Genomic DNA, 12,324 nt, shown 5'->3' with positions numbered 1-12,324 from the left:
TCAAAGCCAGTCTCAGCAACTTAGCGAGGCCCTAAGCAATTTAGCAAAACCCCGTCTCAAAAACAAAGGATAAAGAAAGAGTGGGGATGTGGCTCAGTGGCTTAAGTGCCCCTGGGTTCAATCCCTGGTACCAAAAAAAAAAAAAAGAAAAGGCTAAAACTAATATCTGGGGAAACGTCAGTAGACCTCCTTCTTGGTATCTAGATCCATGATGCACACAGGGCCTTGCCAGGTCGGGGGCAGGTTTGGCAGGCGGAGCCCAGGCCTCCTGACCCCCCCCTCGGGGCTGATTCCCTGACACAGCCCCCACCTCCAGCTCTGCGGATGAAGGCTCGGTACATTCTCAGACAAGAGTGCATGGTGCACAGTGTCGTCGGCTGCTGTCTCGGGCCTGCTGGTAAAGCACAGATCAGGGCGTCACGGAGCATCTCAGGGCCTCCAGTGGAAGCTGCCAATCATTTTGTTAGTTCGAGGGAATTTGAGCATAAGGCACAGCTTTCAATCTGGACTTTGACACTCAGGACTTGGCATGTTCTGGGAAGAGAAGAAGGACAGAAGTTTTAGCCATACCTCAATGTTGTGTCGGCCCCTCTCTGCAAACAGTAAACCACCTGCTGTCCACCAACACCCAGCAAGAACTCCACCTCTGGGTCCTTGCTCCTGTAGCCCCTCCTGCCTCCAGAGCTGACCTATCCTCCCTCTCACTACAGCCTCCTCAGCCTCAACTCTCAGGAAGCCTCCCAGGACCAACTGGCTTCATTGACACTCTGGCTTCTGATTGCTACTTAATGTCGTCATCAGTCAACATTTTCTTTTCCATGAGCACGTGAAGTCCTTGAAAGGCAGAACCTTCCCGAGCACCTCGCAGCCCTTAGCACAGCGAAGCACACAGGTCCCTGTCAATATCTGCTGATTGAGTTTAATACTTGCCGGTTGGATGAAGGATGAATGAATGAACAGTGAGTGAAACCAGAGGACGGGTTTAGGGCTACTGAGGATGTCAGAACCCATCTTCCCACAGTATCTTTGACAAAGAACTGAGATCATTCTGTATGAGCCATTCCCTAGCCCACCCTAGAGAGCAAATTCTCCAGAACATCCCACTCCCATTCTCCAGAGAAGACAGTGAGGCTGAGAAGAGAGGTCTAAGGTCACAAGGAGTCACCACCAGGAAAGTCAGCCACATGGAGCAGAGCGTTGGTAAGACGCAACTGCCACGCAGTAAGACTGGCCCTCTAGAGGGCCCTCTCCAGGGGCTTCTAAAGGCAACTCCAAGAGAGGATGACCGATGACAGATGCATTTTGAGTGACGGTGACATCACTGCAAAAAGGTCTGCTTTCCCAAGGGACCTCCAGCTAGCAGTTCTGGGCCGGTTTGTCCAAGACCAACAAAGACAACATCTGCTTTTTCCAAAATCACACCTTCGCTCAGTAGCTTCTACTGTCACTCAGTCTGGGTGGAGTGACAGTAAGCGGGCAATCTGAAGGACCTTGGAAAAGGGGACGGGAGACCTGCTGATCAGAGGCCACCAGAGGGTGAAGCCACTCTTCCCTCAAACACCTGCACTCCTGAGCCCTGAGCAGCCCTCAGAGCCTTCTGGTCTACCTCAGGCACCCTTATCTGAAATTGAACCTCCCTTTTTGTTATTTAAATTTTATAACCCTAGAACTGGGAAGCCAAGCAGCAGAACCTACGAAATAATAAGACCAGCTAAGGGAGCAGACGTCATTAATTAAAACATGTGCAAAGGTACCTACAGTTGGAGCCCAGTGCTGAATAAAGACCATACTAATTATGGAGCAAAATCAGTGATTTTTTTTTTTTTTTTTTTTTTTGGCAGGGGGTCGTGTTTTAGAACTGCCTCAGTGAGGAGGTGACATTGGATCTGAATCCTGCAAGTTCTGAACAGAGTACACAAGGGAGAAGAGAGCAGGAAGATCCCACCCGAGGCCCACGCCCTGTCGTCCCTTGTCCTATTTGTCATTGTCTCCCCGCCCTCTCTCACCGGCTGGGCCTCCCTGGACGGGAACTGGGTGAAGTTGTGCTGGACGCAGTGGCCTCGGGAGCCCATGAGGCTGCAGATGGTGCGGCTGTGGCTGCCAGCGAATTTATGGACCAAGCCAAAGACATATGGGGAGGGTCTCTGGGCGAGGCTCCTGGCCCCACCGGGCGAGTGAGTCTTCCGTCTGCGCAGGGTGGCCACCAGCTTCCTGAGGGTGGAGTCCGAGAACTCGTAAAAAAACCTCTTAAAGCTGGGGTGCCGCCCAATCTGGAAGCAGAAATGAAATCAGGCCATTAGTGCTGCCCACAGGGACCGTCCCCAGCCCCGTAGCCAGGGTGGGCCCTTCGTGGCCCTGGTGAGCTCCCCTCAGTTAAGTTCCCCCGCCTCCCCTGCTGCCCCACATCCAGACCTGTCCACAGGTCTCTAGACACAGAATTGACCCTGATTAGTTGTGACCTCCTGAGCCAGTGGGGTCATCTGTAAAATGAGAGTAATATCCCTGACCCCCAGGATCCGTGGGAGGATGGAGACCTTGTCTGTAAAACGTCTAGTGCAGGGATGTTAGGTGAGTCCCAGCACCACCCCAAGGCTCCTTGAGCCAGTTACTTCTTCATGCTGATATATGGGAGCTGGGGTTCCCCCCAAGCTGACCAGAGACAAGGACTTGGGTACAGAGAGCTGATTTGTTAGGTGATCCCAGGATACACTGATGGGGAATGAGACCTGGGACGGGGTGGGACTTTGCAGAAGAGGAGGTCCCAGGGGCCGGAGGGACATGGGCACAAGGAGGCCTGCAGGGTGATGGGACAAGGGCTGAAGATCTGAACTAGGAAGGTCTTAGCTGGTGGGGGAGGAGCCACTGAGCACTGTGATATTTTAAACAGACACTGCCTCACCTCCTGCATTCTGGCATTTTCTCTGTAGGCAATAAACTTGGTCAAGTAGATAATTATCCCCCATTTTAAAAAAGAGGACACTGAGGCTCAGAGAGGTAAAGAGACATGTCTAAGATCACCCAGAGATGGGGACTCAACCCAGGTCCCAGAGTGGGTAGATGAGACCTGGGGAGGGCTGAGGGGTGCTCACCTGGTCCCCCAGCTCGCCATCCACTTCCTGGAGCAGCTCCACTAGCGTGCAGATGATGCCCTCCTCTAGGGAAAAGAAGGGACGGTGAGGAACTGCATGTGGGCTGACACCCCGGTCCCCACAATCAAACGCTGCAGCAACCGTCCCCCAGTATAAATAGTACATTATCTTAAAACATGGCACACAGATGAGTTATGACAGGCAAAGAAAGTCTTTCCTTAAACCAGCACTGGCGTGAAGGAGCTTTATTTGCTCCAGAGAAATAGAAGGGCCTCTGACCTGTGCTGCCTCCCCTATCACCACATCCAGCTCCATTTGACAGATGGGAAAACCGAGGCATCCCAATGTCAGGATTGGAAGCTTGGACTAAAAGCAGCAGCTAATCAGCAGGGCACAGTGACACATGCCTGTAGTCCCCTCTCAGGGGGCTGGAGGATTGCAAGTTCAAGGGCAGCCTCAGCAACTGAGCAAGGCCCTAAGCAACTCAGAGAGACACTGACTTAAATTTAAAAAAAAAAAAAAAAAAAAAGGAGCTGGGGATGTGGCTCAGTGGTTAAGTGTCCCTGGGTTCGATCCCTGGTGCCAAAAACAAATAAATAAAGAAAAATAAAAGTAGCTGATCAGAATGCAAGCAGGGGACACACCATGGTTCCTGTGGCAGCAGGGACGCCCCCACCCACCCAGGTTAGTGGCGTGGTGGCCTGGGCGCCTCACACGGAGGTCACTGTAACTGTGCAGAAACTGATGGAGCAGTCATTGCAAACGGTTGGCAGCTGGAAATCGGCCACAGGGATTATTGATACAACCAAAATCTACAAAGGCCACAAATCGGGGCTCCCCCCCCCCCCCCCCGTGGAGAGCCTGATTGCCAGGATATCACCCCCGGAGACCAGGGCAAGCTAGGATTTCACGTGACCATGTGAGGAGGTCAAGTTCCAGCTCGAAGAACAGCCTAGTGCTCTCCACCTGAGCCCTGCCCTTGCCCTGCTCCGGGGTCTCCTGGGTGGTTCCCAGCTGCCCCTCTGCTCCCTCCTGGGAACTGCTCCCTATTCAGCCTGTGAGTCCATGCAGAGGAGAAGCACCCAGGAAGCCGGCCCAGCTGAGAGCAGGTGGCACTAACTAGATTCACACGTGTCCTCCGGCGGGGATCCTCCTGCTGGCGTGAGGCTTCTGGTCTGGGAGGACGCTGCTGGGAACCCAGATGCTCCCCCTTCGGCAGCCAAAGGCTCCTGGAACTCGGGATGCTCTGGATCTAAGGGCAAAAGAATCGGGGTGAGTGTTTTGCACCCAAATCAGATCCCCCAACACAGAGCTGCATCCAGGCCCGCCAGAAGCTATGGTCATTGGGCCCTGCTCCCCGGGTCCTCAGGAAGTCCCCTGACCACCCCGCCCTGCGAGGAGGAGTTCACAGAGCTCCCTTTGCTCTCTCCAGAGAACTAACTCCTTCCACACACCAAGCCCTCGGCCTCCCCACGATCCGGAATGAAGCAATTGAGGAAAGAAGCCCGGGTTTCTGTCCAAACTGCACTTTCTCCATCTGTCAATTGGGGGCCCTAAGCCGGACCCCCCTGGGCTGTGAGCAGGTTACATGAGATATGCATGACAGTAGCATACAGTAGGCACTCTATAAATGCCAAGGAACCCCTGTCTACCTACCGGTGGTCCTCACTCCTCTGCACCCCACACCCCTCCTCTGCCCAGAGCAGACAGCAGAAGGCAAGATGGCCGTGGCCACACAGAGGCCACCCCTGCCCTCCAGGAAGCCTCTGTTACTATGGCAACGCCAGGCCTGCTCACCCGAGCTGCTGGAGATGGAGGACCGGTGGCCACCCACACACAAGGGCAGGTAGCTGGGCCTCTTGGGTGCCCCGGCCTCTGGGGCGGTCCCTGCCCTCCTGGGCTCCTTGGAGCTGTGCTTCTTGTGGGAAAAGGCTCTCCGGAGGCTGGACTTCTTCTCCTGGGATTTCTTCCTACAGACTGGGGCCGGGTTCTCCACAGTCACCTCCACCTCCTGCACTTGGGGTTGCTGTGGGGGAGGGGAGGGAAAGTGAGTGGGGCCTTGACTTGAGGAGACTGCAGGTGAGCTGGGGAAAGAGACCCTCGGGCTGGAGAGGGGGACCCCAAGAAGAGCAGTGAGGGTGGTCTGGAGCCGGCAGGGGGCTGAAAGGAGCGGAGGGGCAGCGTGGGGTCCTCACCTGCTCTCCTTCCTGCTCCTCGGCATCTTGGAGTAGGGCAAGGATCTTCTGGATGAATTTGTCTAAAAAAAAAGACCAAAGTGCTTAGAGAAGTCTTCTGAGCTCAGCCTCCATGTCGTCCACCCCAGGGCTCCCTGGGTGAACCTCTTGGTGAACCTCTTCCTCAGAAGGCAGAGCTGGCTTCCTGGGAACAAGTTCCTTTCTCCTTCACCAACCAGGGCCTCTGGACTCTTGAGAAGGCACCTGGGCCTGCTCCCCACACCCCTCACCCTGCACCCCCTCATCTCGGAAGAGCCGGGCCTTCCCAATTCCCTTCCGGGCAGGCTGGGCAGCAAAAGTAGAGATCCTAAAGGTATTTTCAGCATCTTCAGCTGCTCAGAACTGACCATGATACAAGCCCAGGCCTGGCTGCCAACAGTAAAGTCACAACAGCGCCCCCCCGCCCCACCCTCTCCCTATCCTTTTCTGTTCCCAAGCTGGCCCACCTAATAACAACGGACCCCGCTGACATGAATTGGATGTGAGCAGGGGCTGCCCTGAAGGCCTCGTAGGCCTGAATTCATTTAGAACTTCTAGAAACCCCAGGAAGAAGATTCTGTGATCAGCCCATCTCACAGATGAGAAAACTGAGTCAGAGATGAAGCAATCTGTCCACTTTCATAGAACTGGAAGGGGTCAGAACTCAGGTTGAAAGCAGGGCCTAAAGCTCACACCATCTGTGGAGCCCTTGCCACGGGCAGCGCTTTCCTCCATCGCCCACTGGCTGCCTCGGCCACATGCGTGTCCTCACTGCAGCTGTGGATGGTTGGGATGCTTAAGAGAGCACGTAACAGGAGCCTGGTCCAGGCCTGGGCCCTGGGCCCCGAGGCGGCTCTTATGGGAAGTCTGGGCAGGACACTGCCTCTCTCAGCCTCAGTTTCTCTTCTGCAAGTGAAAGAGTCAGACCAGCATTTTCCCGAGGGGTCTCTGTGGAAAGGGGCAGGATACTGACTGGACTCTGAGGCCCCGTCCAGCGGCAGCTCCTCTACGGGTCCCTGGCATCTGGCGTGGGTGGGCGGTTCAGAAGGACTTGGGCCCTCCCCATCTGCAGACAGGGCCTCGTGGACCTCGGGTTCTTCCAAGCCTGGGAAGCAGAACGGAATGGTCGGGGTGTTGTTGGGTCTCAGGGATCGGAGAGGCCAGGACCTGGCCCTGACTCTGAGGTGGCGCCTTGGCAGCTGGCCCTGAAGCCCTGCTGCCACTCAGGGGAGCTGGGCGCTGGGCTGTGTCCCAGGGTTACTGGCCCAGACCAAGCTCCAAGCCTTTGTGCCTTCAGAGAGCGGGCCTTCCTGGTTTGGAGGCCCTGCCTCCCTCCCTGGGCTCCACCCCTCCACCGTGTTCACTTGATCCCCAGAGAGAAGGGGCCTAATTCTGTGGCAGAATCACTCTGCCTAAAGCTCCCTCCCCGGGGGCCTGGTGCCCACCTCTGGACCACTCCTTGGTGTTGAGCACCACCCATTCCTCTCTGGGCAGTAATCCCCTGGTCCAGCACCCCCTATGAGGCTGGTCCTCTCCGACCCCCAGGAAGGACCAATCTGTCTGATCCTTTCTCCTGCTAGCTCTGACTCCACCGCTAATGAGTCAGGTGACCTTGAACACGACCTTGCCTCCCTAAGCCCCATTCTGTCATCTGTAAGATGGGGACAATAACCTCAATTCCTAAGATGGCTGTGAGGACAGAGACATGGGAGGACACGGAAAGCACCGCTCAGGCGCCCTGCCTCCCTGCTCCAGCCCCTTCCTGAACATCCTGCGCCTCCCCACCCCCCCAGCAGGAGGAGGCGGAGGCTGCAGAGGCGTGAATGGCGGGTCCTCCAACACAGTGCCCTGGAGGGCTGAGTGGGCTCCGGACCTGAGAGAGGAGCGGTGGCCTGCTGGGGTTCCTCCTGTCCTCTGCAGCCCGTCCCACACTGCTCAGGAAAGACCGCGGCCCTCCAGCAGCCAATCCCAGCCCTGGGAAGGTTCCAGAGGCGGAGGCAGCTGCAGGGTTGCTATGGCAACTGCCAGAGTCTGCTCACCAGGGCTGCTGGAGACGGAGGACCGGTGGCTACCGACGACACACATAGGCAGAAAGCTGGACTTCTTGGGTGGCCGGGCCTCTGCACTGGGGACATCAGCAGCCCCTGCTCTCCTGGACTCCTCGGGTCCGGGGCCGTACTTCTTGAGAGAAAAGGCTCTCCTGAGGCTGGATTTTCTTTCCTGGGACTTCCTCTTGCAGATCGGGGAGGGGTTTTGAGGAACCACCTCTGGCTGAGGGACTTGAAGTTGCTGCTGGAAAGAAAACAGAAACTGAGTCAGGCCCCTAAGTACCAAGAGAAGGAGAGCTTCCCAGGAAAACTGGGGAGCAGCCAAGCACTGTGGGGGGGCCAGGGGGAGCACTGAGCCAGAGAAGCAGATGGAGGCTTCAGACAGCGCAAGGGCAGACGGGAACAGGTGGGGCTGGAACCAGGAGAAGCAGATGCTCGCCCCTCACCTCCTCCTCCCACTGGTCTCCCACTTTTTTGAGCAATTCCACGATCCTCTGGATGACAGCATCTTCTGGAAGAGAGCACATGCCCTGTCACCTTCTCCAAATGCACAAAGAGCACTTTCCACGACCCTCTTGGACATGAGACCAGCTCGGGCCTTCTGGATCAGGGGAGGGGCCTCTCAAAACAGCTCCTCAGGTTGGAAGGGGGAAAGCACCACATTCCAGGAGCTGTCCTGAGTGAGAGTGGGAGGATCCCCAAGGGAAGGATTCTGCCCCAAAGCATGATATTATATGCAGGAAATTTCAAGTCAGCCTTCCAGGCATTCCACTTATGCCCTACTAACAAATCTGTGAACATCTACTTTGGGTTCAGCGAGCTGTGTGACCTTGGCTAAGTCTCTTACCCTCCCTGGGCCTTCTTCTCTTTCCTTGTGTAATGTTGACATAATCCCTGTTCTGCCTCCGTTAGAGGCCATCCAATGAGGGGCAGGGCTTGGAAACACTTTGCAAGCCTAATACTGACCTTCCTCCACCCTGCAAAATTCAAGTGGGGAAAATGATAATTCCCTATTCTAACTAAGGAGAAGAAAAGAAGGACATCAGGATGTGTAGCACAGACCTATGGATGCCTCCACTATATCTCAGCCCCCTCTTCCTTCCTTCCTTCCTTCCTTCCTTCCTTCCTTCCTTCCTTCCTTCCTTCCTTCCTTCCTTGGTACCAGGGATGGAACCCAGGGGCGCTTAACCACTGAGCCTCATCCCCAGCCTTTTTATGTTATTTTTTATTTTGAGCCAGGATCTCAGTGAATTGCTGAGGCTGGCCTTGAACTTGCAATCCTCCTGCCTCAGCCTCCAGAGCCGCTAGGATTGCAGGTGTGCGTGCGCCACTGTGTCTAGCTCTTGGCCCAAAGCCCAAATCATTAAGGAGGAGCCACAAACGATGGAAATTATTTCCTTTGGTGACCTTGTTCAAGGGCAGTGTTCCCAGACTGTCCTCTGCTGGCTGCCAGCCGAGGGGTTTACACAGGAGATGGAAACAGGCCCCCTGGGCCACCTGTGGATCTCTCTCACCCCTCAGTCACTTCCCTCTCACTCATGAATCCCATTTGGCTTCTAGTTCATTTCCTCAATCAATCAGCTGATTCCCTCCAGGGTGAGAAAATAATTAGCTGTGAAATAACTAAATACCCTACACAATAACTAGCTCAATGTCTGCTAGCTATTCTTTGACAGATGACACATGGGTGACTGTTCCCGTGATTTTCTTAATCCATTTGAGAAAACAGCACAGACTTGGCTCCATTTTCTAGCTTTTTAAAATATGGCCATTTTTAACAGGGAATTAGATGAACAGGGGGTCATTTTTGATTTATAAGAAGCAATAATGATATTGTAGGTGCCTAGGGCACCACCCTTATTTCTTAGCGATGCGGGTTTAAGTCTTTAGAGATGAAGGATCATTTTGTTCTAAAATGGTTCCACAACAAAATCATACATACCTACACCTCTGAAGCCCACAGCCAGACAACTGTGGGAATACAAGCGTGCATTGAAATGTTCTCACCACGCTTCAATATATTTTAATTTAATTTATTTATTTCTCTATTTAGTTCGTTTTTATTTTTGTGTGGGGTGCTGGGAACTGAACCCAGGGCCCCTTGCATGCAAGGCGAGGTCTCTGCCACCCAGCTGCACCCCCGGTCCCTACTGTTCTATATATTTTTTAAATAAAATAAACTTTGAGAGACTAAAAACAAAGTCCCACACTCGTTAACACATAAGGCAGGAGCTTCTGCCAACAGCCTTTCCAAATCCCCAGACTCCCTTCTGTGAGACTCTTAAAATAAGCAAATGTGGCCAGAAGCCGCAGAAGAAGCAAGAGAAATCAGCCACTGAGATCCGAGATCTCGGTGACCACGCAGAGCCTTCTACCTCACTTGGTGACAGCCACCCTGACCACAGACCGAAAGGACACTATTGATGGACTCACGGTCGAGCTTCCTGAGGTGCTCTTCTGGCTGGGGACCCGCGGCTTGGGGAGAAACGTCTGAGAAGCCGGCACCACCCACTTCGATGGGCAAGGACGGGTGCAGATAAGAATCGTGTCCGCCTGGAATAGAGATGAAAGTCGGTGGGCGTGAGCGTGGGAGTGGACACGTGGGTGACGTTCCTGTGACTTTCTGAATCCATTTGAGAAAACAGCACAGAATTGGCTGCACAGGAGGCCCTGTGGCTGCCATCTGGGAGCTTAACCCAAGAATCTGAAATCTGCCAAGAGGCCACCTCCACCCAGGCGTCCCTCTCAATTGTCCCCCTCTAATCGGGTATCTCCCTGGAGGCTCTTCTCCCCATTAAAAAAAAAAGGCAAAGCACCATTTCCCTCCAGGTATGGGTGACATTCAACCCCAGCATCCTAGGAGTCGGGCTAGGAAGTCACCTCAGAGACCAGAACTCTAATTTCACACAAAAGGAAGAAAAGGCTCTGGAGGGGACGGCCACTGGCTCAAGCCCATTCAAGAACCAAAGTCTAGAAGGAGCACCCTGGTGGCCAGATAGGGACCAGGGGGGAGAGACATGCTCCCCGCCCCCACCTTCCCATTTGTGATCTTCAAACTCAATAGTGCTTAATAATGACTCCGCTCACTGAGCACTTTCACAGGGGTCACGGCTGCTCCGTGAGATAGTATATTTTATCTCCATTTTGTGGATTTAAAAAAAAAAGGGAGGCTCAGAGGGGAGAGTCACCAACCCCAGGCCACCCGGTGGGGAAACAGAAGCCCCTCCAGGGATTTGACCTCAGGTCCTCAGCCACGGAGCTGAGAGCACCCTGGGGTGGAGCAGGGGTCACTAGCAAGAGGCGTCCGCTCACCCTTGCCAGCTGGGCCCAGGTCAGCCTCCTCTGCGGAGGCAGCCTCTGTCCTGGGCAGCCCTGCCTCCGGGTCCTCAGCATCGTGCTTCCTGTGACTGTGTTTCTTGCGACTGGCTTTCTTGTCGCGGGCTCTCGTCCTGAGGGCCGGCTCTCCTGGGCCGTCCGGGGGTTCTGTGGACTCCTCCTTCCCCTTGGGCCTCTTGCTGGCCTTTTCTCTGGGCTCCTCTGGGCCTGTCCTCAGGAAGAAGTTCAGCACGGCCTTCAGCCACCCCTGCTGGGCCCGCCTCTGGGCCTTGTCCTTCTTGGCGTCTTGCTGGGGCCTCTGCTCACTGGGGTGAAGCCCCCTCATCTCCTCCAGGGTGAGGGCTATGGTGACGGTGCCCTGGGCCTCTGCAGACTGAGCTGGGATCCCAGAGTGTCTGGCCCCGTCGCTGGACGTGCGGCGAAGGGGCCTCCGGCAGGGAGTGGTGGAAAAGGAGAGGCACCGGCAGTTGCACTGACCCGACCCAGAGTCCTTCCTGGGCGCCTGAGGCCTGTCCAGAGACTGGGCTCTCCTACATGCCAAGGGCTTCTGTGGTCCCCTTGGGGTCTCCATCGGGCTACAACCAAAACAAATAGTCCCTTTAGGAAAGGCCAGAGGGAGATGGCAAGGTCAGCTAACAGTGCTGACAGACCCACGCAACCTGCCGCTCCTGTGGCCCGTGTCAGCCCCTCCAGGTGACACTTTCCCAAAGCTGCTGTCCTGCTTAAAGTCCTCAACAACCTCTAGGAGAAAGACACAACCAGACCTCACGGCTGGTCAGGGGCACCTGGAGGGCCTCCCCGGAGGACAGGGCCCCACCCTCGCCTTCATTCAGTCCACTGACTTTGGACTCTGGATTTGGACTCTGCAGACAATCCAGGTTGTCCCAAAGCCACTGGGTTAGTGGAATTTTGTTACAGCAGCAACAGGGAACAAATGCCGCTGGAGTCCGGCCAAGACCGGCTGCTTAGGCAGCTCACGTGTGCCTCGTGCCACGGCTGACTCATGTCCTCATCTGAAACATGCCCCAGACTTGCCGCCTGCTGTCAGGATTATCTCCCGGAACAGCTCAGTCAATGGTGTCTCTGTGCTTCCAACTGCTCAGGCCCAAAATGTGAAATTGTCCCTGATTGCGCTCTCTCTCTCTCTCTCTCTCTCTCTCTCTCTCTCATTCCCACATTGGGCTCATCAGCAAAGCCTGTAGGCCTCACTTTCAAAGCACATCTGTCCAGCCCCCCATCTGTGCTGACCTGGACGGTAGCTTCCACCTCTGGACTGTCCTCTCAGCCACTTGCCCTCTGCAGCCAACGGGGCTTTAGAAACAGGTCCGAACATGTCCCTCCCCTGCCCCCAAGGGGCCTCCTTCCACCCTGGGACAAAGCAGCTGCCACTGGAAAGAAGAGAGACCCCTCTTCCTGGAAGCACCGTGGGCAGGGTGGGCTGAGCACACTGCACTTCATTTAGGTGTCTTTAATATGAAATTCCTGGGGCTTCCCAATTTTTCCAAACTTGCTCGGAACTCTTTTTGCCCTTTGGTGAAGTAAAAAGAAAAATAAGATACGGTTCTGAGTCCCGAACCTAAGCTGCCAGGGATGCCCGTGCATTTATGCCACATCCCCTGCCTTGACCAACTGATTCAT

At 55.0% G+C, this 12,324-nt stretch overlaps 1 protein-coding gene across 1 annotated transcript; it reads right to left on the bottom strand.

Moving 5' to 3' along the window:
- Positions 1 to 405: 405 nt before the first annotated feature.
- Bnip5 (BCL2 interacting protein 5) lies at positions 406 to 11,257 on the bottom strand. The gene is made up of 11 exons (XM_027943555.2): positions 10,663 to 11,257; positions 9,784 to 9,903; positions 7,797 to 7,861; positions 7,342 to 7,591; positions 6,276 to 6,407; positions 5,285 to 5,346; positions 4,887 to 5,115; positions 4,210 to 4,341; positions 3,090 to 3,154; positions 2,007 to 2,270; positions 406 to 534 (listed from the first exon to the last, which is right to left on the bottom strand). The coding sequence occupies exons 1-11, from the start codon at positions 11,255 to 11,257 to the stop codon at positions 499 to 501; spliced, it is 1,950 nt and encodes a 649-aa protein (XP_027799356.2). The 3' UTR covers positions 406 to 498.
- Between the last annotated feature and the right edge of the window lie 1,067 nt (positions 11,258 to 12,324).

The sequence above is a fragment of the Marmota flaviventris genome, chromosome 6 (genome assembly GCF_047511675.1).
Source record: "Marmota flaviventris isolate mMarFla1 chromosome 6, mMarFla1.hap1, whole genome shotgun sequence".
NCBI lineage: Eukaryota > Metazoa > Chordata > Mammalia > Rodentia > Sciuridae > Marmota > Marmota flaviventris.
Note: the sequence above shows the minus strand (reverse complement) of the source record. Positions and strands in the feature narration are given on the sequence as shown.

Coding starts and splice junctions, on each gene's coding strand:
- Bnip5 (XM_027943555.2), bottom strand. CDS start 11,257: ATGGAGACCCCAAGGGGACCACAGAAGCCCTTGGCATGTAGGAGAGCC. Junction 3,155..4,209: donor GGAGGACACGTGTGAATCTA/GTTAGTGCCACC, acceptor TCTTTTCCCTAG/AGGAGGGCATCATCTGCACG. Junction 535..2,006: donor CGTCCAGGGAGGCCCAGCCG/GTGAGAGAGGGC, acceptor TTCTCTTCCCAG/AACATGCCAAGTCCTGAGTG.